At 33.1% G+C, this 27417-nt stretch overlaps 3 protein-coding genes across 5 annotated transcripts; all 3 read right to left on the reverse strand.

Moving 5' to 3' along the window:
* Positions 1-1406: 1406 nt before the first annotated feature.
* LOC114309465 (protein-tyrosine-phosphatase IBR5-like) lies at positions 1407-8314 on the reverse strand. Of its 2 annotated transcripts, XM_082883992.1 has the most exons (6): positions 7592-8281; positions 6571-6670; positions 4057-4164; positions 3667-3724; positions 3204-3310; positions 1407-1945 (listed from the first exon to the last, which is right to left on the reverse strand). In XM_082883992.1, exons 1-6 carry the CDS (start codon positions 7826-7828, stop codon positions 1656-1658), a joined length of 900 nt encoding a protein of 299 aa, XP_082740118.1. In that variant the 5' UTR covers positions 7829-8281; the 3' UTR covers positions 1407-1655. The 2 variants fall into 2 exon arrangements, with proteins under 2 accessions (XP_082740118.1, XP_082740119.1); XM_082883993.1 differs by lacking the exon at positions 4057-4164 and having other exon boundaries at positions 7592-8314.
* A 2501-nt stretch (positions 8315-10815) lies between these two features.
* On the reverse strand, positions 10816-17714 carry LOC145797272 (lipid-binding serum glycoprotein family protein). The gene is made up of 6 exons (XM_082883994.1): positions 17022-17714; positions 15738-15880; positions 14181-14532; positions 12992-13240; positions 12466-12591; positions 10816-11237 (listed from the first exon to the last, which is right to left on the reverse strand). Exons 1-6 carry the CDS (start codon positions 17436-17438, stop codon positions 11040-11042), a joined length of 1485 nt encoding a protein of 494 aa, XP_082740120.1. The 5' UTR covers positions 17439-17714; the 3' UTR covers positions 10816-11039.
* Positions 17715-24842: 7128 nt separating this feature from the next.
* On the reverse strand, positions 24843-27127 carry IQD33 (IQ-domain 33). 2 transcript variants are annotated; one of them, XM_082883989.1, is made up of 6 exons: positions 26864-27127; positions 26449-26772; positions 26148-26357; positions 25741-25854; positions 25303-25653; positions 24843-25153 (listed from the first exon to the last, which is right to left on the reverse strand). In XM_082883989.1, exons 1-6 carry the CDS (start codon positions 26933-26935, stop codon positions 24980-24982), a joined length of 1245 nt encoding a protein of 414 aa, XP_082740115.1. In that variant the 5' UTR covers positions 26936-27127; the 3' UTR covers positions 24843-24979. The 2 variants fall into 2 exon arrangements, with proteins under 2 accessions (XP_082740115.1, XP_028111803.2); XM_028256002.2 differs by having other exon boundaries at positions 25294-25653.
* Between the last annotated feature and the right edge of the window lie 290 nt (positions 27128-27417).

Raw genomic sequence — 27417 nt, forward strand, 5'->3', positions numbered from 1 at the left:
ATGTATAATTCGGGTTAGAATTGCATTTAAACACCCACAGCCTCACTGAAACAAAAAAAAAAATGAATAAAATTATAACTAAAAAAATTTTGTCAAACAAGATTGCCAATTATAAGAACCCAACAATGTGAAATTAATAGATAGATATATGCATGGAAAAAGATGGCAACTTTTATTCCAATTTTTACGCTTCATATTAAAATATGAATAACAATTGTATAAACAATTTTAATTTACTTAAAAAATTATATTTTTAATTATAAGAATTAAACAAATTATTGGCCAGACCTAACTTGTAAAAATTGATGGGCTACACCAGCAAGCTTCAGAATGGTTTTAGAATGGACTTGAGAATTTAATTTTGTCACAATTATTGGCCAGATTTAACTCGGACCAGTACATATTGTGTTATGTAAAATTCATATCATGAAAATTACGTTGGGAAATGCTATAAATCCTAATTTTTTTACAAAATGAATAACTAAATATCTCATTCATAAAAGTGTAAACTCCACACCTGTGAGACATTCAGTAATTTATTTGGTAGAAAATTTTGTATTCTTAACATTACCCTGTATTCTTAACATTACCCAATTATTTTCCAAAACAAGAATCAATGGATGAGCAATATAAAGACAAATACTAGAGATTTCAAAAGTTTTATCAAATTTTCTACAAAATATCTCACATGAGTGTAGAACACACATCATATGGGTCTCAAGTAGGTCTTACACTCATGTGAGATATTTGATAAATAATTTGGTAAAATTTTTGAAACTTTTAACATTACTCCAATATAAATCAAATCCCATCATTGCACCATGCAACTTCCTCTCCCCAAATCCCTCCTCACCTCACCATAAGAAATTAAAGTTTTAGAGACAAAAATTTAGAAATGAAATATTTTTGTCTCCAAAAGTGTTATTATTTTATTTTTAACTACAAAATTAAACATTTAGCGTTGAATTACTAACCTTTTGGGACTAGAAGTTGTCTCAAAAAATAAATCTTTTTTGGACCAAATTATTTTGTTTCTAAAAATATATTTATTAACAACATTTTTAAAATTGTCCCTAAAAGCTCATTTTTTAACTTTTCGAGATGACCTTTTAGCGACTATCTTTGCGACAATTGAAATTAACCTCTAAATATTTTTTGCAAAAAAATTTATATTTATACACACACACACACACAAACACACAAAAAATTTTTATATGTTATAGTGCCTACTAAATGTGAGGAATAAAATAAATAAATAAATAAAATTATGTATTTCTTATTTTGGTGATCGTTGCAACCATTCCACAAAATTGGCCTAAAAATTGGAAAATTCCAAAAATTGTTTGGACATTTACTCGGCACCCCCAAGATTAGAAAACAACTCAACACTAATAGAACCCAAAACAAGATAAAAAACAACTTTCATTTATGTAATATAAACAAAATTCTGTAAACATACATGAAGGAATGAGAACCTTTCACTTCCAGAACATTTAATTCAAAAAAACCACCCAAAATGTATTTCATGTCCACAACCTTACAAAAACCAAAAAGTCTAGTATTTGTTGTTCCCACTTCACATTCAAACTTCAGATTCAAAATCTTCTAAGTTAGGACTCCACCCTCTGCAGAAGGAATAAACTGGAGCGTCAAAATCAAGTACCATCCATAGGAATGTCATTACTATTTGGATTTGCAAGGTTTTCCCCAAAAGGGACTCCGGAGCCAGCTCCAAAAGTAAACTCGCGAGGATTAATGTCCAAAGTTGGATGACCAAAAATTGAGGTGGCGCCAAGACTGTTGAAAGCAGGGACAGGAATTGGCTCGTTTGGCTTTGGAAAACCAAAGCTGAAGGACGGCACACCCAATGACTGGAAGACAGGACTGCTATTCTCGGTCGATCCAAAGATCTTCTGCTCGTACTCCTGTAACTTCTGGTAGACAGCTACATTTCATGAATGAAAAACGGAATGTTAAAAATTTGAGAAATTCTGCTTGTCAAATAACAAAACGAATGGCTATCAATACTATTGCCATCTTTTGAAAATATAACTTACATCTTACACACAAAATAAAAAGGATGTCAAGATCAAAAGCTAGTGGGTCCAGCTACAGTGGTCTCTAAATATTAGGGTGCTGACATGTTGAGAACTATTTTGCATTCTCCACTTCCATGGACAATTATTTGTTGTTCTATTAAACAGAAGTAAAGGGCTGTAAAAAGAGAAGGGGAAAAAAAAAAACAAAAAAAAAAGAGCCTGTTGACAATCCTTTTTCATGCACATTTTTGTCCACTATAATCACCTATCCTGGAGGTTGTGTAGATTAATTACTTCAGTGATTTTTAGTGTAAAATCCAACAAGTTTAACAATGAAATAACTTTCACTCGTTCTATTGCCAGGGCATAGGTGCTTCACTCAGGCATAAGCAAAAGTCATTATTGCTTGGCTGAGTGAAGAGCATGGTGGTGCCCATGTGGGTATGGAGAGGGAGGGTGGAGATGGTGGTGGTGGATGATGATGGCAATGGAGGGATGAGAGTCTGGTGTGTTGACTGAGCAATAAGGGTAATTTGGTAAATTTATTGTAGCATGTGAAGGTAATAACATCATTTTGTGTTTTCTCTTAACAAGGTCACAAGAAAACAGGTGCAGTTTCTGAAACGTGGAGGGAGAATCTGTAATAAACTCAAGCCTCAGGGGGTGCCCATGTAATTTACCCAAAAGCTAAAAAACAAATCCAATATAATCAGCTACCTCAGAAGGTTGTATACACTAACGACTTCAACAAATATTTACTGTAAAAACCAACAAATTAACCGTGAAAAGAACTTTGGCTCATGCTATAGCCAGAGCTAAAGTGCTTTGCTCAGGCAAAAACAAAAGCCACTATTGACCGGTATTAGAGTTGCGCTAAATGTAATACAGTAATAGAGATTGGAGTTCGTAGTGTATTTAAGAAGAGCACAACCATACACAAACACATACAAACAAGGCATCCGAGTTTTATTTCTTGGCCAATAATGATGTTTCTCTACCGCCCAATCCTACAAAATGACATGCATACACGGGTACTACTATTTTAATTTCATTAGCAACAAATTAAAAATTTAGTTAGCTAGTAACTCATAAGAAGTGATTGTGTATATTAATGGATGAAAGTTTATTTATTTGCTGTATAAACTACATGGCATCGGTACAGACCTTGAGTTAATTCAACAGATGGTCTCCGCTCTTTCACCCATTGGTAACCTTGTGCAAGTCTCCATCCTTTGCTCTTCATCAAGTAAGCTATCACAATTGCTGGCGACCTGTTGAAAAGTAGCGTAGTTATAGTACCAACAAACAAGATCTCCAGTAAGAAATTATTCGGTCGGGCAAATGCAAAAAGATCATATATTTAATATACAAATCTTGCAAACAGGAGATTAAGCAGCTAAATTTATCTACACCTATAAAGTACAACCTGGCCTGCGATCCAATGGTATACTTGTCCACCTAGCTGGCGGAAGTCACAAAATAAAGTCCTCTAAAGCTCCTTCTCATCATATTTATAGTCAATGATACCATTTTTTAACATCTTAATGATGGTCTACTAGCGCACAAGCAGAAGTCAACCAAAAATTAAGGGAGAGGGGAGGAGGGGAAAGCTCATAATAAAACTCACCTGCTTTTTCCGGACATGCAGTGGACAAGAACACGTGCCCTGTCCTTTTCACATTGCTCTGCAAAGCAAAGTTCAGCCAAATTAGCCAATTAAACTACAGTAAACATAAACAACAACTGCCAATGAAATTAAGAGCATCCAAAGTTCTCATGATGCAACTTAGAAATACAGATTAATTATGGCACAGTAATTGGAACAACATGGCTGATTAAATTTTACATGCAATGGAGCCTATGAAACCATAAGTGATAGGTTAGCACAGTACAAGATCAGCCAGTTATAACTATGAAGTGTGGGATTAGTTCCTTCAACTAGAACAGAACTGAAGGGCGAAAAACAAAATCAAATCAAATGAGACCAAATCAAAAAGGGGAAGGAAAAAAACATTACTTGACTCCCCCAACCCTTTTCTCTCCTTCTTTGAGTACCCAAAACTCCAACCAGAAAGTTGTTCACCCACAGAAGACGGCATTACCCAATCCACGTTGCAAATTATACCTACTCCACCCTTCCAACAATAAACAAAACAAAATGAAGCAGCTGATTACCACCTACCGCATACAATATGAATTTTAACACTTTTGAAGTAGCAGAAAGTTTCTGACAGCGGATACTAGATATAGATTCTTTCTTTGGAACCAAGATGAAAAAGGTAGCATTCACACTATTTGTACAGCTATCCCTTTCAGAAACCTCTCCCGTCACTTTAACGCAGTCCTCTTTAACAACCTCCCAACCCTTCTAGTAAAAAGCCATATAAACCTAAAGTTTTATCATTGACTATTTGTGCAACTTCTGTTGCAAAATGGTCATACATTGCAAAGCCTCAAAGGTCCACCAACCAGATGAAGACCATACATAACAATAATGATAAGATATCAATACATTAGAATTCTTCAGCCTCTTAAATACCCTCAGTTGCCTCACAGTACTCAATACGACTTGATAATCTATCCACATTAACATGAACTTTAAGTTGTCTCTGTGAACCAAGAATCCCTAAAACTTATAGAGAATCAGAGGTATCATTGAAATGATGTGAAACCAATTATCTGTGTTCTGATTTTTGAAAGCAAAATTAATTCAAAACCCAAATTCATCTTACTTTTTTAGTTTCAACCAATTCAATCTTGAGGTTCTTCCATGTTACCGTCATTGTACGAGCACACCAAAGCAAATGAACAAACTGCTTTGTTACCAATATTGATGCTTTTATTTTATTTTATTTTGTTTATTTTTGATAGGCACATATTGATGCAATTAAGAGGCCTCAAAAGCATCCTCCATAGTTATTTATTCAACATTTTTCTTTCTTTTTCTTTTTTGATTGATAAAATTATTTCACTTGGAGGCACCAAAGGGGGCTCAGCCCCTGTTCATTTGCATTTATTCATTTTATTCTGCTTTTAATGTCAATTTGCAATAAGTTGCTTTAAAGGGCATCCAAGTATTTATTTCCATTCAGCTCATGCTTGACCACATCTTGAGATAATAAAATAGGCAATCAAAGACTTCCTAGCTCCCTCAAACCACCTTACACAACCGTCTTTCATCTTATCCTCAACTAGCACATGATTTTCTCTTCAAGATACATCAATTCCTCAGTCTTTTCTTATATTTCCACTCATTCATCTAAACATACTTAATCTATCTTTTAATCAACTTGTAATATGTTTCCTTCAATTTGATCAAACATTATATGGCCAAGCCATTGTTTATACTATCTTTCCTCAAGGTTTCCCATGTTAAATCATTGTGAATACCATCTTACTGCGATTTGTGTGTGAATGGCCTTATCTTCACGTGAATTGATCATTAATTGGCATAATTAGTAATTGGACTTTGTAACTTTAATTGGCTAAAATGTTCCTTTGGGTTTGTCCTATTCAGCCCCCTCTACAAGCTTGTGCCCAATGATTTCAAAGGCTTTCATTGATGATCATATCCAATAAAAAGGCCTATTCAACCCAGAAAGATGACAACAAAAAAAGAGAGAAAAAAATGTTTTACCTTAATGAACAGAATTTAGACTCGGGGGAAGAAAATTGCAAAATACAAGAAGAGAAAGAGATAATTCAATTAGGTCCTAAACCAACAAACTTGTGCATGAAGAAAGTGGTAAAAAATAGAATTCTATCACTCCAATGATGTGTCCAAAAAGAGGGAGGGCTCAGCTAAAAGCTACATATAAATTCATTAGAGAAACTGTCTAAGGAGATTTCCACCTGCCCTAAGTTTCGGGAGTTGCAGCCAGTAGTTTATCACTCTATCTCTTATTTCCTTAATCAATATTTTGTATTTATCAAAAAATTCACTCTAGTTTTTCCACATAAACTGTATCTACAACAAACAATAAGGATTTCATATAGAGCACTCCTGGGACCTTGAGTTATCTTTATATTTTATATATGCATTTGAGTTATCAAAATTTAGATAAGCTTTTCTCAATGAATTTCAAGTCACCAAAAAGTGTTCATAGCATATCAGCCTGATGGAACTAACATCCTCTTCTTTCTTTACAAATACTTAATTTGTAATTAAAGATTATGCATAACAACCAACATTCTGAAGCTTCCTCTGAATTTGGAGCTATAACAAAACTTGATTCAAGATTGCTATTCTAAAGCCTCAAGTACTTGTATCACTAATGAGTTACATAATAAAAAATACTTAGCAAAAGAAAGGGTGTTTCCAAATATTAATTGTGAGGAGGCCTTTTAAAATTTATCGAAAACAACATGAACAATGTCTTCCCCAATACAAATCTCATAAGCTATACGCAATTGGTACAATAATTACAATCCTGTCCTGATTAGCATAAAAATATGAAGAACTTTCTAAACCAAAAGAAGAAACCTTTAACAAGAAGCATTATTTCACAGCATACGATGTAGATATACGCACCTAGAATTTGGATGGCATCGTCAAAAGGTAAGCTTTTGTCATCTTGGAGACAATGATATGTAAAGGAGTTTTTATAAAGATTTTGACAAGAAGGTACCGTCTGCAGACATAGAAAATAACCAATAGAAGAATATGTCAGATCCCAATTAAACTCGACCAGGTCACTATTTCAATTTAATGGCCTATAGCAAGATAAAAAAAAAAAAACTGTTGTACACCAATTAGAAGAAACTCATGTTTCATATGCTAAATGGTATAAAAAAAAAAAAATTACTCGCAGCAATTCTGTTCCTAGAAAGAGATAATGGATCGATGTACTTTTTCACTAATAGAAATGAACCCATATCCTAATGCTAAACAAAACTGCAACAACAATAATAAGCAATAAATTTAGGGTTATTTAGTCATTAATAAAAAAAGAAAACCAAACACTAATATCACCATTTGAGAAAACCACACAGTGATCCCCCAATTCATGTCCAGCGGCTACGACCTTCCGCATCCAAAGATTAAAAAAAAAAAAAAACTCTTTTTAATTTTTAAGTGCATCAACATTGTACAACAAATATTGAGACATCTGCATCTGCTTGACCTATTATTGGGACCCAGGTCAAATCCAAAATCATATTCACATAAACTAATAATATCAGTAGTCCCAATTATTGTCACTGTCTATAGCGCAGATATCTACAAATATCATTAAACAATCCCGTTTCATTGATCGATGTCCAGACACAAATAGATAAGCAAGAATTTCATCCCAAACCTTAAATTCAATCACCTAACTCCAAACAATTCTGTAAGAGATTCACATTAACTAATATAGTCCATAAAAATGTAAATCCCTATACTGAACTCAATTTACCCAGAAAATTGAATTAGAACTCTTTTTCCATCAACCAATTCCCATTGAATTTACAAGAAAATTCACAGCAACTATGACCCAAAAGATTAAACAGCACAGCTATGATCTAATAGGTTGAACTGCTCAAAAAACTGATCAGTAAAGATATAATCTCACATTCAGAATACGAGAAATCCCTTGAGTCTTGAGAAGCTCTGACCTCGACGCATTGTCGTAGCTACCGAGATACAGGAACTCCGGCAAGATCTCCGACGGAAAAGCACTAACTTGGAGCGAAGTTTTCTCCGATACCTCCGGCATACGGTGGCCACAAATCCCACAAACCTCGCCTTCCTCGTATTTGTGGTAGTGCCCACAAACCCCACAAGGGTTTTCCCTCTCTCTCTTCCTCATACCGATCGATTCAGACCCAAAAAACCAAAAACCCAGATCAAGAATTCGACTATAGAGCTTAGATGTACGAGGATTCAAACAAAGAAAGTGAAAATTGGAGATGGGTATGAGTGAATTGAGTGAGAGAGGACTGGAAAGGAGTAGCGAAGCTTCAACAAAGAATGGGGTTAAAGATTTGTTGGATTTGTTAGCGTTTGTTGTCCTCTGTAGAATTGGTGAGCATGGGTGTTTGCGGGTATTGTTGCGTTTCGTTGTGTGTGTAGAAAGCCGAGAACAAGACAGGAGAGTATTGGATTGGAGCGGATTTTTGATAGGCGGTATTATATATAAATGAAGGAAAAGCCCAAAAGATTTCCGTTTTTATGCTCTCATTTCACATGGTGCTTCACAAAGATGCCTCCTTAGCTGGTTCTCGACTTTCATAATTTTGTTTTGTGCCTTGATTTGCCAATCATGGAAAATATTATGAGTTTTTTGTTTTATTTTATTTATTTATATTTGGCAAGTAGATAAATATTACAAAATGTATAGTGTAGAGGGACAGTTTGTTACTGTTTTTGAGGCGATTATAACTTATTTTAGATTATAACTTATTTTAGTTTGGGAGTATGTTGTTTAGTATAATTTTTGTTTATAGTTTATTAATTAGAAACAATTTAAATAAGTTAAAAAAAAGTTGATTATTTGAAAGTTAAGGTAGGAATATTTTTAACTTCTATTTTTTAATTATCAACTCTTAACTTAAAAAAAACTTCATCAAATAAAGCCAAAGTAATGTTTTAAAAGTATTGAACAGTAATCTATTGTTAATCGTAATATTACGTTACATTGACATTAATAAGGGATAAACCTTAGATATTTTGATAAGAAAAGTACTAAATCCCATTTAACCATATATACTTCTTTTTTTTCTTTTTTTCGTGAAAATCATATACTTACATTTGGTTGATGCTAAGGAGATGGGTAATAATGATCCGGCTTGACCCAGTTCACTTGGGCTTGGGTTGGCCCGTGGCAAGCCTTGCGGGCTCCTGTCAAAATTCAAATCGAAATCGAGTCTGTCCACCGATCAGAAAATTAGGCCTATGCCCAAGGGTATTTGGGTCTCGGACGAGCCGGTGGACTAGGCCTCGGATGGGGGCTGACAGGCCTATGCCTAAGCTTGGGCTTGGATTAAGCTTGAACAATTTTTTTATATTTTTTCTACTAAAAATGGCACCGAATCTCAAATGGATCAGGTCTTGAGTGGGTTAATAGAACGGGCCATGGGTTTAACTTATGGGTCAGATTGGGCTTCAAAATAACGGCTCATGATCCCAGGTTGGGATCAGGCCCAGAGTCTTAACTAGCCAACAGTCTACTCCAAGCCATTAACAGGCTTCAGGCCACCCATGAATTACAAACTATTCGTGCACTCTTATTAAGGGAAGTAATTGAATTAATAATTTAAGGAGTTTAGTCATTTTAACGTGAGTTCCTTGATAAGGCAATACGGTAACATTTGATACCACAGTATAGTGATTCAATAACATTATCTATTGTGTTTAGGTGAAAAAAATGAGTGGGAGGCACACTTTATTCATAAAATTTTATTTGAGTTTCTATAGGCACTATTAAATAGTAGATAGATAAAATAAAAAATAAAGGTGGTCTGACTTATCACAAAATCTCTCTAAAATTGATGATGATGGATGATATATAAGGATTATTCAAATTATATAAAGCATCAAACCAATACAAAGCTTAGCGGACAGGCTTCTTTTCAATTTGTGATTAGGTTGGAGTATGTTGTTAGTTCTATAAAGGTTCATCACAGGTCTTGTTTTGATGATCCGAACCGTTAATGTGTAGAACTCGTCGAGTACTTTGTCTTTATAAAAAATTACGTTGATTGGATATCGATAGCTATTTGATCAAATCAGATTTTTATCAACGGTAAATATAATTTTCAAAATAAATTATTAACAAAACTCTGATCCGATCAAGTAGCTATCGATATTCGATCAACATGATTTTTTACAGGGATAAAATACTCGACGAGCTCTACACATTCAATGGTTCGGATTATCGAAATAACACCTGTGGTGAATCCGACCCAATAACACTATCTAGTTCACAAAATATACTAGAAACAAACCTGACACAACCTTAGCATACACGATTACTTTTGCTTCTTGATGATTAAAATCCAAATCTATCCGTTATTAAAGGCAACTCAAGCTATTCTTAAATATTTCGAGTTGCTTGCAACTTTAATTTGGATCAAAGATACAATCTTTTATTAGAAACTTACAAGTCAAATCAAAGATTGACGAAAACATTAGTTCATCCCCCTACTCAACGAATTTGCAATATTTTGACCTTACAAATGAATGAAAAATGTTGAAGAAATGCAAGTAAATCTACTCAATCAGTCCAAACTTTCATTTCTTCTACTCAACAAATTTGCAATATTTTGACCCTACAAATCAATGAAAAATGTTGAAGAAATGTAAGTAAATCTACTCAATCAGTCCAAACTCCCATTTTTTCTACTCACTTGGCTTGACGAGTATTTTTGCACACCTCTATCAGTCAAGAGTTATTACTAACAACTTGCGGGTAATGCTTTTCAACCATTTAATTCAATGAGGCGTTTGAAACATATCATATACTTTTATTTCACAGTAGCAATGAACAACCAAAGAGACCCTACTGGTCAATGAACTTTTAGCTTCAAAGAAAGGAAGGGAAGATAAACCAATTAGAAAATCTACTAACACTTTTTAATCTGATTCTACATAAACACGAGTAAAATGAGCAGTACAACAAAACTGAAGACAATCCAACATAGCTGATCTCTGCTACCGTGTTAGAACAAGAATCATAAGAATGAGCAAAAAAAAAAAAACTACCTGATCCCTGACAACTTCACCCAATCCAGCCACACCAAAATTATTGAACTTCCCAAAAGAAAAAGCCAGCTTACTCCATTTTAACAATTGAGCTGAGGACAATTTCATCTTAATATGAAGAAGATGACATTATAGTTTTCAATTTTATAATTCGATGGTAAGATTTCATCCAATTTACACATCTGAGTGGCGTAAGCGAGTACAAATGAAACAACTCTACATGGGTTGAAACAGAACCCTCCATATGGAACAACACTATACATGGGCTGAAAATGTTACTTATAGCACCATTCTGAAAGCACAAGAACAAATGCTTCTCAATAAATTGGATGCCAACGAAGATCATATGATTCTGCATAAGCCACATCACTGCAAATTTTAACATTACAGTCCGAACAGATTATTTCAGCATTCCGAAGGGTGAACCCGTGAATGATGGGCAAAGGGAATCCGTTCGCGAGGTGTAAGTTCACGTACGGCACGAAAACAGTTTCGATGATAGTCCACATAAATGGCTGCCAAAAAACAAAATATGTATATCACAGCAAGTTGTAAAATAAAAAGTTTCAAGAAGGTAAGTGAAACTTTTCCAAGTTCTCCACTCATGGAAGCAGACTAAGAAAACAGGAGTTTAGAAGATAGGATCAAGTTTGCTGACTTTATTATGATATATATATTTATTTATTTTCACATTAATGTTCATATCACATACAAAATATTCAAATATCAAGCCATAATATATCTTCGACAAGTTAAAGAGAGCATCTTCCATTTCATTTTTGTTTGAATTTTGAAGTATGGAAAATCATATCACAATCACAACAAAACCCTCCTCAAACAATGATGGGTTCTTTTCTCCAAGGATCTATACCCATTGAAACAACTAAAGCCTTTGCCTGGAAATGTATGTATCTAGTATCTACTATAGTGAACCTGTAACCAAAGCAAATAATTATCATTTAAAATAAGAAAAATCGTGATCTTAGGTTTAACGGCTATATTGGCCTCCCTCCTCCTATATAATGAATTCCTTCTGTGATGAGAGCACATTTATCATTTGCATCGATAACATACAAAACTTCCACACCAATGTTGATGCACTCCATATTCAGTAGAAAAATTAAACTTTTAGGGAGTCAGATCAATGTACAAATAGTCCCAAAAAAGTCACCATACTCTTTGACCTAAAGGGCACATGATGATTCAAGCTGAACTAGGAAATAACTAAATAATATAATTCACAACACTGCATTACCAACTCCATCAAACAATAAAAAAAAGGGGAGTTTACACAGTTTCAAGAAAGTTGCAGCATTTTTTGAACCAGAGGACATGACATGATATGAGTTTGACTAGTCAGAGCTTCATTTGTGGCTGAAATGCCTAATTCGGGAAGCAATACAAAAAACCCCTTTCATGCATGGAGCATGTAGGAAAACTCTTAACCCCCCGTTCTAACAGATAGTGAACATCCCAGGCTTGAATGGAGAAAAAAATTTATGTTTCTCAAATTCCCTGTTAAGGGGTTCATTGGTGGTATTTTGCTAAGAAAAAGGCCTTTCTAGGTTCTTAAAAAGAACCGCAACAACAACAATAACAACAGCCACTGCCACTGCCACTGCCACTGCCACCAACTTGGGTAAACATCCACAAACTTAGAATCTTACATATTTCACCAAAAATATAAGCGCATGCAGCATGAAACTGATCAAGCAAATTTGTTTCATGGTGACAGTCAATTACCTGAATTAGATACATTCGCAGGTTGCCAATTTTACTCCACTTCAACAGCATAGAAAAATCATTCAATTTCACACTGCCACCTAGGTTATTCTTTATGATTTTAACTGAACCAGAACCACGGATTACCTGCACCAAGAATAAGACAGTGTCACAGTGATAAGAAGAACATAAAAAGGGGTTCCAACTGCAGATAAAATCTCCACAGTCATTCTTAATATACCAAAGAATTGGCTTGTCTGAGAAGTCAAGGTTTAGAAAAATGAAAACCATAAACTTCATCTCAGTAGAGCATAAATGCATAACCTATGTGGCTATGCTTATTGTTACTCTTACTTGCAGGCCACATTAAAGATGCTAGTGACAAAGAGGCCATAGAGATTAAAATTAAACAAACCAACCAGCAATAGATCAGGGTGTGGAGGAGGCAGCAATGAAAAAAAAGCGCACCAATAAAATTAAAAGATACTAAAAACAAGTGAAATAACAGCTTTCAAGCAAATTCTTTGTTTCTGATCAATAAGCTTACCAATGAAATACAAACAACTGGAATTACATCACCGGCTTCCAAAACATCAATGATCAAGTCTGCATAAACAGTAGCATCAATATTATTGGATGAAATCCTTATGTCCGGAGGAGAGGATAGAGAAATGTTCATGTTCATATCATCATTTGGGTATTTCTTGTACAGTTGGGGAATAATGAATCTCCATCCAGCAGTGTTCAAAAGAGACTGATCTGGTACTTTATCAACAATCCATTGCATAAATTTTGCCTGAACAAGAAAATAAATTTATTATTTAACAAGCAGAGAAATCACTAAAGGCAAATACAGTGAAGCATAAGGGTCAGATCATGCATAAAATTGTGCGATCCATTTTGTATAAACTAAGGTGCAATACATCTTAAATAATCTGCAAAAAATAAGAATAAATGTGAAATAGAATCTAACAAATAGATAGTTATTTATTTGAAAACAAAAAAACAGAGGTTGGGGTGAACATAAGGGCAACATGAGACATCCCAAAGCATAGCAAGCAAAGGGAATTACATATTTTAACTTAAAACTTGCCAAGGGAATCAACAATATTTTAATTTCCTACAACTGTTTCATATTTTTTCTTTAATTTTCAGTCAGGCAGTTTTGTAATTGTGTGCTTTGCAGTATAAAAGGTGAGCTGCCAGAATGGGTATGTTTATGAGATGATTTTCTTGGTTTTTGGTCAATTTAATAGCCTTAAGAGGCTAGACATACAACATTTGCCTTGGCCTTTTTCATGGACCCTAGGAATTACTAGGGCACCAACTAAGAAGCATGGATACATCCCCTTAGGGGATGTATGTGTCGGACATGGACATGCCACGTGATACATGTTGGACATGCATAATTCCAGGTCTATTTTTTTTTTTTTTTTTTAAATTTCTGTTGCCAGACAGGCAGCGAACACTCCTTGTACACGTTTGTCCCTTCCGAGACAATTGCCGGACAAAGTGGTGGCCAACGATAAAATGTAATAAACAACCTTGTTTGTTCAACCTATTGGAGCCCCATATCTATGAAAGATAACTAATAAAAAGGGCAGTTCTAGTGCCTGAGGCTCCTTCCTAGGGCAGGGGGTCAAAGATACTATGATATACTAAATATATATGTGGATTTTAGAGAAGATAAAGGTATATCCTTGTAAATAATGAGATACGTAAAATTTCACACTTACATTGTAGTACAATGTTGCTGCAGAGGTAAAAACAGACTCATCTAATGAAATTCCAAGCATTTTAGATGGATCCGTGCAAGAAACTGAAGGTTGTGGACTATTGAGAAAATAATTTGGAAATGCATCTTTTCTTTTTCTTGTGAATAACCCATTGATCTCGAACCCAATGGAAGAATTGCTCAATGAAAGGTCATTCACAAACGTAACGTTCAACGAGGCAGTATCATCCACGTCGATCTCTTTTGGAAGAGCTTGCAAAAAGGAATCAAGGTCTGAAACTCCCCCTTCAAGTTTCTTTGTAATAGCATTTTCTACTGCAGACCCTATTTGCCCTTCAAAAGCATCAACAATCCTGGAAAATTAAGAAAATAAAACCACAAATTCTTCAACAATAAAGATACAAACAAATGATGCAATTCAACTACTAAATTTTTGGATAATCTATATAACAGTGCAGGTAGAAATCCACATCAATTGCCTACAATAAATAAAGAGAGCACCCCAGGTATTTATCAAACATGCTAGGAGAAAGAATCATGTGTAAAAGAAAGGAAGAATCTCTGGATCCTTTATTCTTGCATTGCTCTATTGCTTTGTCTTTGTGGAACAGATTATCCATAATGGTGGAAATTTGTTGGGTGGCTCCAAATTCTTTTTCCCATTTGCTATGGATTTTCAGGGTTTTGGGTTCAACAAGAAGGCAACAGTGTTGTGGGGCGTTTTTTTAACAATTGTTCAAGTCATTTGGTTAGAACAAAACACAATAAGTGTGTTTGGTTTGAGTTTTTTGGATTAAGTTTTTTAAAAACTGAGTTTTTTGGTTTTCGTATTTTTTTTTTGTTTTTAGTGAATATTTTTAAAATTTTAAACATTTTTTAAACTTTTTTAGATGCACCTTTACTTAGATGTATCTAAAAAGTAAAAAATTTGTGAAAAAATATTTTAAAAAATTAATAAATACATAAAAATACAAAAACTGTACTGAATTCTCGTATTTTTTTGTATTTTTGGTATTTAGTAAATTTTTAAAAGGTTTTTTTCACAATTTTTTAACTTTTTAGGTATATTTATGTTAGGTATGTCTAAAAATTTAAAAAAATTACTTAAAATATTTTAAAAATTCAGTATAAACAAAAAAAACACGGAAAATAAGAAAGTAAAATTTTCTGAAAAGTGTTTTTAGAAAAATGGAACCAAGACAAGATGAAGGACATTGATACCTTACGGGATAGAGTTTGCTTTTTGTCAACTTTTTGGGCCTCAATTTCTCTCCCTTTAGAGAAATTCCTCTCTTTTTGATCTCTAGCGATCAGAGGACAGTGTATGCAATGTGTAGTTTGAAATGGTGTTTATTTTCACTTTTATTTTTTCAATCTCAGTATCTTGTAATTTTCTTTTTACTCTCTTTTAATAATATTTTTCCTTTTGTTGTTGCCGATCAAAAAAGAAAAGGAAAAAGAAGAAAGCCAACTACCAACACAAAATGCCAAAAACGGAAAAAAGAAAGATAAGCAATAGCCACTTCAAATAAGTTGCATTCTGTAACAAATTTCATACCCTTGATAAAGCCAGGAGGATGTTCCTCCGTCCAATATTATGGAGATATCTTTAACATAACAACCACATTCCATTACGGACAATGCCAAGGATCCTCCTTGATTCTCCAAGCCTAGAGTGAGCCCAATTTCCATGCCTTCAACCTTATCCAGAAGCAGCACTCATCAAATTCCCTTTTGAAAAACCCATTCAAAATGAGCACAAAAATAGAGACAATAAACAGATCGCATTTAGTTATACAAGAGGCCTACCACTTTCTAGTCAGCAAAATTACCCCTAACTTTACAAATAACTAAAACTGGTTTCATTTTGTTTGGGTAAAAAGATAAGAACTTGAGACTGATCTTTTACAGCAGTGAATTGAGTTTCACATAAGAAAGCCATGACAAGTCTTTCAAATGATGGCAGTATCACACATCAGTTAATGAAAGCTCTCTACATCACTTAACTGTGCTGTTGTACATTCTAAATATCTTTTGATGTTGTCATACTATACTAGCACAATAAGATAACTAGTCTAACAGACTCAATGCAAAAATGTTAAGAGTAATCTTTGTACATAAATGAGACAAAAAAAGTCTCTTCCTACAGCAAGAGAGATGATAGAGGGACTTCAAAGGGACTTCTTTATCCGTTCAAACATGAATCTAACCCATGATGCCATGCATGATATTTTAGGTACAAGCTGACCTACAAAAAAAAAAAAAAAAATTTAAACCAGGTATGGATAATAGTTTCATTGGAAGTAAATTATAACTGGAAAAATTTAAGGTTGCAATTCAAAAACTGGAACACATTGTACAGTAGTAATTCATTGGCTTCTAAGCATATAGTGAGCTCATAAAAAACTACACACATATTTCAATGGCGGTCTTCAACTGAATCAATAAGAGCATTGAGGGCATACCCTAACATGTAGAAAACATATACTTCTATACCTGTACTATTGTATAAGTACTAATTCAATTTATCCATATAATAGCATAAATTTTGACAATCTCTTAGTTGGTAAATCATAAAATTGGGTGTTACACTTCCCACATTCATGATTCAACTAATGCCATCACATCAAGCAAACATTAGAAAGATCACAGCTTTTAGCCATTGCTTTAAACCCGAAAAATACAAACTAACCCTGAATCCATAAACCCTAATTCGTAAGCCCCATAAAAAATAATTGCATAAAGTTCACCATTGCACAGACCCAAAAAATAAAAAATAAAATAAAAACCAAAAATTTGATTAAAAAAAACAACCATATAAGCAAAGTAGGAGCAAATATACCTGAACAGAAGCAGACCCACTATCAGAAATCTGGAGAGGGACAACCCAAGTACTATAAGAATAATACCAATTCATGCTCAAATTACAGGTGGTGTTGGAGGCGACAATCGCGACGCCGGTGTCGCCGGGCTTGACATAGGACGACTCGACGTCGATTCGATAGATTGTGATGTTGGATAGGACCATGTGAACGTTACCCACAACTGGGATTTTCACAGATTTCTGAATTTGGGGAAGTTGGAGGGGTGTGAATGAAGAGATTGCATTGTTTACGAGCAAATCTTTGACGAAATCGAGGCCAGTTTGGGAGATGAGGAGGGAGATGAAGGAATTGTCTGGTGGTTGTTTAAGAAGGGATTGTGAGGGAACAAGGAAGAGAGAGAGAATGAGGAGGAGGTGAGAGATTGTTGGAGACATTGAAGTGGAGAGAGAGTGAGAGAGAGAGAGGGAGAGAGAGTGATCGGAGAAGGTAATCAGAGGTTCATGGGTGGTAGAGAGAGAACATTTGGGATGAGAAATCAAAATCAGACACTTTCATAATCGAGACTGGTACGACGTCGTCTGAGGTGTAGAGGAGGGAAAGGAAGGTGAAGGGAACGAGAATCGGTGGGTGCTGATGCGGGTTGAGATCGTCTCTTTTGTATTCTTTCTTAATTCAATAATTTTTTAGAGTTCTAATTTAAAAATTTTAATGTAATTTTAATAATATAAAGAGTATTTATATGAAGGTAAAGTCTACACTTTTCTCTCTATTTTTCTTTTTCACCTCACTAAAATTCTTTTTAGAACTTTCAAATTAGAGGTATGTATCATTATTCTTCTTAATTTGTAATAGTGGAGATATAGTTTGAGTTGATTCGATAGTTCAGATTTGAACGCGAAAAGCAAATTTGAATTTGTTTTATTATTCTTTTTATTTTTAAATAGCTAAATCTAAACTATTAAATTAACTCAAAATAAATCTCAACGGTTATAAATAGGAAAATAAGGAGAGAGCTCAAGGAGATGATGACTTGTGCCTGGTAGATGGTGGAGATGGTAGGCGGTTGGGATTAGGGGGCATGATGTTAAAATAATTTGGTAAATTACAAATACATTTCGAAAAATGTTAAGGATCTTAATTATCATGTGAGTGTCAAATATTTGGTAGAACATTTAGTAAAACATTTAAGGTCTCTAACATCACTCATACATTTTCCGAGGTTTCATCAAAGGGATTTTTGGTGAAACCCCCTTTTTGGGGCTTATTTTTAAGATAAAGGACTACTCAATTAATTCTCCTTCAAAAAGTCTCCGAGTAAGAGAAGCCAAGTTTAATAAGGACATTTTATAATTTATATATATATTTTTTATCATATTGCCCTCTTCTATATATATATATATATATATCATATATTTGAACAATCTCAGCTCAAGATAATCTACGAAATCAGTGAAGATGAAGACGATCTCAAAATATTAAGATCTCACCGTCGACGATCTCGTCCTTAGTCAACAATACACGATCAAGAATTGTGAGTGTTGATGGAGTTTTAGAGGTTTTGCTTCAATCACGTGTTTGATTATTGTTCGAGTTCAATCAAGTATGTTGATTAGTTTTGTTGTTTTTGTTTTTGTTTTTGATTTATTTTTGTTGATTTGTTGAGTTCAATCAGGTGTGTGCTCTAGTTTTTGTTTGACAGAATGAGAGTAAAATTTTACTCTGATTTGTATTCTATTTTTGTTTGAGAGAATGAGAGTAAAATTTTACTCTGGTTTGTGCTTTGTTTTTGCTTGACAGAACGAGAGTAAAATTTTACTCTGGTTTGTGCTATGTTTTTGTTTGATAAAATGAGAGTAAAATTTTACTTTGATATGTATTCTGTTTTTGTTGATAAAATGAGAGTAAAATTTTACTCTGGTATGTGCTATGTTTTTGTTTGATAAAATGATAGTAAACTTTTACTTTGGTGTTATTTGTTCTTTTTTTAATTATTTTTTTATACAATGACAGAAAAATTTTACTCTGTTATTGTGTACTTCTGTTATTTATTTTTGGACTCCTAGTGACAATAAAATTTTACTTTGATTGACAGTAAAATTTTACTGTCAATTCATTGCAGGTTTGAATGTGTTGTTATACAAGTATGGTGATCGTACCATTGTGTTCAAGGTTGTGTCAAACTGCACGTTGAAGGACTTAATTGATTTCTTAAGTTGTATATTGAAGAAGTTTGATAATAGTGGTTGCATACTATTATCGTACTGTTTACCTGGACATTCGCAATGCATGATTGATGATGATTCTGATTTTCAAATCATGTTGTCGTTTGTTTATCCCCTTGGTGTTGACCGAGTTGATGTGATTATTATTGAAATGGGCATTTCAAATGAAAAACATGGAATTAGAGAATTGGGTGAGGCGAATGGATCCAACATTATTGATGATGAAATGGATTTACTTCCTATGTTTTGTCGCAATGAAGAAAGGACTTTTGTTGTCTTCTGGATGGGTGAATGAAATTACTCATGTAGGTCAAAGATTTGTTAGAAGTGCAAAGGATTTCAGGACTACGTTATGTAAATATGCCATTGAGATAGGATTTGAGTTTGTGTATGTAAAGAATGACAAGTGTGGGGTCGCTACTATGTGTTCAATAAAAGACATTTTTACTATATTGATGAATGGTTGTCTATCCAAATTTATGATTTGCTTTGTGGTTGAATTTGACATTTTAATATATTTTTTTTTTCATGTGGTTGGACTAGTTTCATGTAAAAAAACTTATAATGGAGTCTATTAACATGAAGATTTTGAGTAAAATTCTAGTCTTAAAAATAGTAAACATTACTTTTCTTAACATGAAAGTAAATTTTTACTCCCATTCAGAATAAAATGTACTGTATTTCAGAGTAAAATTTACTTTGAATTGAAAATAAAATTTTACTATGTTAGAGTTTGTTTAATAGGAGTGAAATTCTAGTCTAAAAGATAGTAAAACATTAGTTTTCTTAACATGAAAGTAAAATTTTACTGTATTTTAGAGTAAAATTTACTCTGAATTGAAAGTAAAATTTTACTGTATTGTTGAATGTTTGTCTATGAAGTTTCTGATTTGTTTTCTGAATTGAAAGTAAAATTTTATTCTATTGCAAAGTAAAATTTTACTTTAAAGTATGTGAGTTCTAGAGGAAAACATTTTCAACCTGTACCAAAATTAACAACAATACACAAAGTCCCTGCTGCTCGTAACGCAATCTTTGTGCAAAAATAATATAACACCATAACTACATATATTATCAAGAGACACAAATATGAATTGTATCATTGTATTTTATCCATAACAATGTTCCTACAACAATGTTCCATCTTAATCCATAACAAGTATAACATATTGTTACTCTTTTAGCACTCTTTCACCTATAATTACTCCTTCAACATTCTTTCATTTACAAAAAAGCAAAATTACATTCAACATTCACATCAGATACAAAAGAGTAATTCTCAAAAGTCGTCCACATCGCCGTCCATGAGGTCTTATTACTTGGCTATTTTTCTTTTGAGGTTGAATTGATCCTCACTTCATGCCTTTGAAGAATTATTCAAAAATTAATGCACTATTGATGCTTGAAAATTGTTAATTTCATCTTCTTCCATAGACTTTGCAATAGGCTCATATCTCATGATTTGACGCATGATATAACATACAATAATTCCATAATCAATACTATTAATAGAAATCAAAATCTTGTTAGATTTACTCAAATTTGAAAATCATAAAGCTTACCATTTCTAACATATAAACAAAGAATACTCATGAGGCCAAAGAAAAAAAAGAGTAGGGAAAAATGCACAAACATTGTAATGAAACAGTAAATTTTATTGTGAAAGTAAAATTTTACTCTGTTTAGAAGTAAAATATTACTTTCATTAAAAGTAAAATTTTACCTTGATTGATTAGCAATTTTGTTTGTAACATAAGTCAATAAAGCAGCAGACAAGCAGGCAAGCATCTACACTATCACTTACTTTCGAAATTAATGCAATTAAATCACATAAAAGCAACAAGAAAACAACAAGAAAAGTAAAATCGAAATCAACCAAACACACCAAATTGCATCAAAATCGACCTTTTATAGGGTTTCAATTCAGGTCAAAAGCAACAAGAGAGGAAATGAATATCGAACAAACTCGCATTATAATCCATATATGGTAATAAAAAAAAATTATCCATTATTATCAACACAAAAACATAGATAAAATCCATTCATCTGACATTTAAGCAAATTAAAACATCACAATGCCAAAAAAAAAGCATACAAAGAGCATAAGAGAGCAAACTTTATTTTTCATTAACAAGAGTAAAATTTTACTGTTACGAAAACAGAGTACATACTAGATGAAGAAATTATAGTCGAATTTTACTTTAGATCTATGAACAAACAAACAAAAAACTCTCGATTTTTCATTGTAATATATCGATTTATCATTTTTTTGACATATATGAGGTCATTTTATCTCAAATATGAAGTTATTGATCTCAAACATGAGTTCATAGGCAACAAATCTGAGATGTGATGGATTTCAATGGACGATTTCAAGATTTCAATTTTGTGAGATGGATCGAAGATGGAGATCAAAAGGGTTTAGAGTTTAGAAAGAGAGAAAATAAAGGAATGAGATATAGGATACTAGTAATGTGGAGATAGAAAAGAAGAGAAATGGTTCAACGAGGGTTTCAGATTATATGGAGGGGTATTTCAGCCTTTTCACCATATTTTTTCATTTGAGGGACTTTTGAAACCATTATTTTATTTGATGGATTTCACACAAAAAAGGCCCCATAGAAAGGACTTGTCTCCAGTCCACATAATGGATTGGACAGTGCTATTGGATTTGTGGGGCCTACTGCGAGTTTTGTTTCAATAATTCGAACTGTTGAATGTGTAGAACTCATTGAGTACTTTATTCTTGTAAAAAATCATGTTGATCAGATGTCGATAGTTACTTGATCAGATCAGATTTTTGTCAATAATTTATTTTAAAAATTATATTTACCGTTGACAAAAATCAAATTCGATCAAGTAGTCATCGATATCTGATCAACGTGATTTTTTATAAGGATAAAGTATTCGATGAGTTATACATATTGAAGCGGTTTAGATTATCAAAACAAGACCCGTGGTGGGCTGTCACGGGCCCAACAGCATGCTCCGGCTCAATCATGGACTAGAGAGAAGTTTAGCCCTTATCACTCATTGTGGTTCTGAAAATTACATTCTATCCCTTGAGATTTCTAATTTTATAACAAATCACCCATTTTATTAATAAATCATCAAGTCAATTGACAATTTTTAATGATGTTAGAAATATGTTTCAATTAATAATTCAAATAATTTTATTATTATATAGAATAGCAATTATGAATTTCATTTTTTAGTTAATTCTGTTAAATAAATTTTTTTCTGACAATGGAATATTTGTAATTTTTCAAATCACAGGGGTAATCTGTACTTTAAGCAAATATAGGGAGTGTATTTGTAATTTACTCAAATAATTTAGATTATCAAATAATTTAGATTATCATATTGAATATATATTGGGGATATTTGGTATGACTTATTTTGGCCAACTTATAAATTCTATCTTTAAAAAAATTATTTTGGACGGTTTGATTAAACTTATTTTAAATAGTTTCTGATTCTAACAACTTCTTTTAGCGTAAGAAAACTAATTCTGAGAAGTTGTTTATTCTCTATTTTTTGATTATCAGCTTCTGCTGTAAATATATTAATTTATAATTATATCTTTAATTTTTTTTTTGAAAATAAAAAAAAGTCGAATGGACTATGGATTGATTTATTTATTTTTAATGGAAAATGTGGATTAGTAGTAAATAACAAAAATAAATAAATAAATTTAATTTACAATTAATAAAGCTTAATTCAATTTACAATTAACATGGGTAAAGGATATTTACATATGATAAAGTTATTTTATAGCTTATTTACCAAATACTACTCAATAACTTAAATTTAAAATCCATCAGTTGCACCAAACAGATTAATCATAATCTATAATTTGTTGTAACAGCTGCACCAAATACTCCCATTATATACACAAGTAACACAACAAAAAATCTTACCCTTTTTTTTTCTTTTTTTTTTTTGACTCATAAATTGTAAAGATCTCTCTTACATTATATAAATTATTTATTTTGATGTTATATATATGTATAAATAAAGTCTAATTTTAACAAATTAATTAACTTAGCTGCACTAAAAATATAAAAATTAAAATTTATGTACAATTCAGACAATTTGGGTTTAATACGAGTCAGACTTGGATAGACAATCTCAAGTTATAATTTGAGCGTAGGCAGGCATGGATAGCTCTCAGGACAACTTGGATTGGGTTTGGACAACCTATCAATCTCCGAATCCGCCCGAGTTGAACTCCTAGTCAGAATGAAATTTTAGAGTTTAAAAGATTGGGGGTTTAAAAATGACTAACTTTGAAATTGAAATTATGATGAGGGTTTAGAGATAAATTGAAAATGACAACTAACTTTGAAGTTATGGTTATTTTAGTTGAAAAGAATTTATAGTTTTTTTTTTTTAATACTTTAAATTAGTGTGTTAATTATGCACTAACTAATATTTCCTGCATTACTCATATTCTTTACATTCTACTTATTTGTGAGTTACCCAATAATTGGACTCCCCTTTTTCCTTTGCATTTCAAATACTGAATGCATGGCATAGCCTTCAAAGCAATAATTTTTTTTTGATCAGCACCTTCAAAGCAATAAATTGGATGCAGCTATGTACGAGAAATTCTGGGAGATCATTGTTCCTTGTTCAAGTGGATCAATGACAATACCAAAGTGAAGGAAAAACTTGAGGGCCTCAACTTCATGTCATGTGGGGTTTAGTTCACCCCCCAAAAAAAAAACATATATGTCGGGTGCTTTTTTTGTCTATTAATTTTATTTTGGTTTGTGTGGAAGGAAAGGAACAATCAAGTTGTGGATACCAATTGTCAACTCGATGTAGAGAATAAGACCTGTTTTGACAATAGTTTAAAATAATTAAAAAGTTAAAAAATTATTAAAAAAGAGTTTATTCTTTATATTTTTTTTGTAAAAAAAAAATTAATTAAAATAGTAAATTGTCAAAACAACCTCTAATATGCTAGTGAGTGAGTGATATTGATGATGCTTAGGGGTTGTTTAGGGTGTTCTAAATAAGTGTACTTTTTGTCTTTTTAGACTAAAAAGTTGAGATTGAAAATATGAATGTTTGGGTTAACTTTTTAACTTTTTATGGAAAAATGTATATTAAAAAATTATATAAATTAATGTGTAGAGAAAAATTAGTATTGAGAATTGTGCAGCGGTAATTTTTGACTTTTGGTGAATAGTAATAATTTTTTAACTTTTGAGTAACTTTTTGACTTTTTTGAGACTTTCCAAACTTGGCTTTACTCGACAAGTGTATTGAATGACAAGTAAAGGAACAATCAACCTCTGGATTGTTTTTGTAGGCCGTTCAATTGAGGACAAATTTTTTTTTTTTGTGGTAAAACACAGAAATAGAGAAGTTCAATTTTGAAACCATGGGATTAATTGAATCAATTTGAAAAGTTAGAGGGCTAATGTTTAAAAAAAAAAAAAAAAAAAGATGCCAAGTTTTAGGACTTTGGCATAATTTACTCTTAAATTTGAGGAGAATATTAAGAACTTGCATGAGTAGTTAAGGAGATGAGCGTTGTAAACTTGAATCGTTTTAAGTTCCTCACTGACTAGTGTTTCATGGGTGATTGCAAGTAAAACTGACATGTTTGTTGATGCTTGAGAATTTATATCAACCAAGAAACTGATTTTCAGTCATAACATGTACAAAGTGAATTCAACTTAGAAGCAGCCACTACACACATAATACATTCCCAAACACAACTGAAGAAACTCTTGACAGATTCAATAAAAACCCAATTTGCAGCTGTCGTCGCTGGCTGCAATTTCAGGCGAGACTGTTGCATCTTTACATGTGTTTTCTCTCTTTCTTCCTGCCTGCTTCTGCTTCTGCTTCTGCTTCTCCTTCTGCTTCTGCTTTTTATCATTTTCATCCTCCCCTGGACACTCCTTGCTTACCTATAGCAAATAGAAGCAGAACAATATAAAGAAACTAACAGTACACAAAAGATGTAAAAAATGACTTAGTTTGCAGTAAGACATGTTATTTCAAAGAGTAATGCTAGAACGGGCATTCCATTCCTTCATACCAAACGTACATGTTCTACCTTATAATTGTAGCTCGGAAAAGTTTTCCGTCTTGATTTGTTTCTTGTGGCCTTGAGCCTATTTTTAGTTGGTTTAGTATCATCTTTCTCTCTTGCTGCTGATACTGAAATGCTATCAAACTGAACAGACACATCATTCGATCCACAACTCTCCTTTTCTTCACCTCCTACATCGAAAAGTCTCCTTGCGACCATTGATCTTTGGTTAATGTTGATCGAACTTGCACTGTTTTCAAAAGGGGAACTTTCTGGAAGACGAGTTGCCATCCACCGCTCTAGCCAGCTCCAACCCATGTTTGGTTCAGTAGTGCCATCGGATCTGTTTTGTTTCTTCTTCGAACATATTCGGAGCTGTAATAAACAGATTGGAAAAAAGCAGAATTGGTTCACTCTTCTCTAGTTCCCCAAACTCATATTGTATATAAATTTTTGTTGTACCTGTTGTGAAAAAGCATAAGCTAAAGCTCTCTCGCGCCTGGTTGTTGCCTCCAGTCTGTTCTGCATCCTCATTTTTGATATATTGCTACTCACTGTGCTATCATCCCAATCTTCCTGCAAAAGCTGTGTATTAAAATATAGTAGGAGTTGAAAAAAAGTCTCGTTTTCCAAAAATTTTGTTTGAAGTTTTAGAAGTTTTCAACAAACTGTCAAAGACTACTAAATCAAATGAATTCCCATTTGGGCGTGTGTACTAGAAATTTGAGTCGAATTCTTTTTATTCTTAGCAAAATGATTTTAAGATCGTACTTTGCTTTAACATGAGTCTCGTGCACTAGATCACTTTTTTTTGTTCCCTCAAGTGATTACCACATTATAAATTTTTTTCCTAACTGTTAAAAACTTACCTTTAGTTTTAACACAGGAGTCCTAGCTTTCTGCTGTTGGAATCGATGGTGGACAGTCATGGTTTCCTCTGGAATTGAGAAAACTTCCATAGAATTTCCAGTTTGAACTTCAATTGATGTCCCCAAAGACTCTTTACTTGGACTTTCTCCTCCTCCAAGCACCCCCAGCTTACCATCCACTGTCTCAATTGCTCCATTTCGACGCCTAGCCTGAAATTTCAGCACTCACATTGCTATAACAAACCAAAATCTATTTATTTTAAAAAAAAGAATCAAATTTTCATGGTAATTTTGTATTGACCAGAAAGCCTCTAAATGCTGACTGGATGACTAATGCTGCGTCTTCTCTGCGAAACAGAGTGGCAGTTGAGTTCTGTTTTTCCTCTTGTAACTCTTGCTTGGTGTCATTGCTTTGGATATCTTCTTTCTCAGCTAAGTCCTCCAATATGGGTTGTGTCACAGAGGCCTCAGAGCTCTCTAGCATTGGTTGTTGTATCATAGTTGGTCCATAGCTCCTCACAGAAGCTGAATCCTCCTCTGCAGCAACTGAATTGAACTCATCTCCACACAGGTATGACCTCACTGAGCTCCTCCATCTTCTCCTCTCCACTGCACTGTTCCTTGCCTAATCAAGCAAAGGCAATACAGAGAGAAATACATGAGCGGAGTGAAATTATTAATAGGAATTAAAGATTGGGAGGAATTGAATGACTCACATTAGTGTCATGAGTTCCAACAGAGTGGCTTTTGGAGAAGACACTTCTCACTAGTTCCCCAGTGATTCCCATGTCTCAGTTGGAGCAATCCCAAAGCAAAATTCTCAAGTGGGTTGTTTCCAACCATTCCAAAAAGTCATTATAAATCACTGAGGCTTCTTCCTGTGCAAAAGAAAAATATTAAATAATTGTAGAAAAGATGATAATTACTAGTAATGTCTCATCCTAGTATAAAAAACGTGCAGAAGGAAGGCCCTGTTCGGTGCAGCTTATTAGAGTTGCTTACAATTTTTATTTAGGATAAATTACAAATACCCTCTAACGTTTGATTAAAATACAAATCGTCTCTTATAGTTTTAGAAATTACATTTTACCCCTGAGATTTCTAATTTCATAACAAATCACCCATTTTATTAATAAATTATCAAGTCAATTAATAGTTTTTAATGATGTTAGAAATATGTTTCAATTAATAATTTAGGTAATTTTATTATTGTCTAGGAGAGTAATTATGAATTTCATTTTTTCAGTTAATTCAGTTAAATAAAAAATTA

This window comes from Camellia sinensis, chromosome 8 (assembly GCF_055761805.1).
Source record: "Camellia sinensis isolate YWXY chromosome 8, ASM5576180v1, whole genome shotgun sequence".
NCBI classification, from domain to species: Eukaryota; Viridiplantae; Streptophyta; class Magnoliopsida; order Ericales; family Theaceae; genus Camellia; species Camellia sinensis.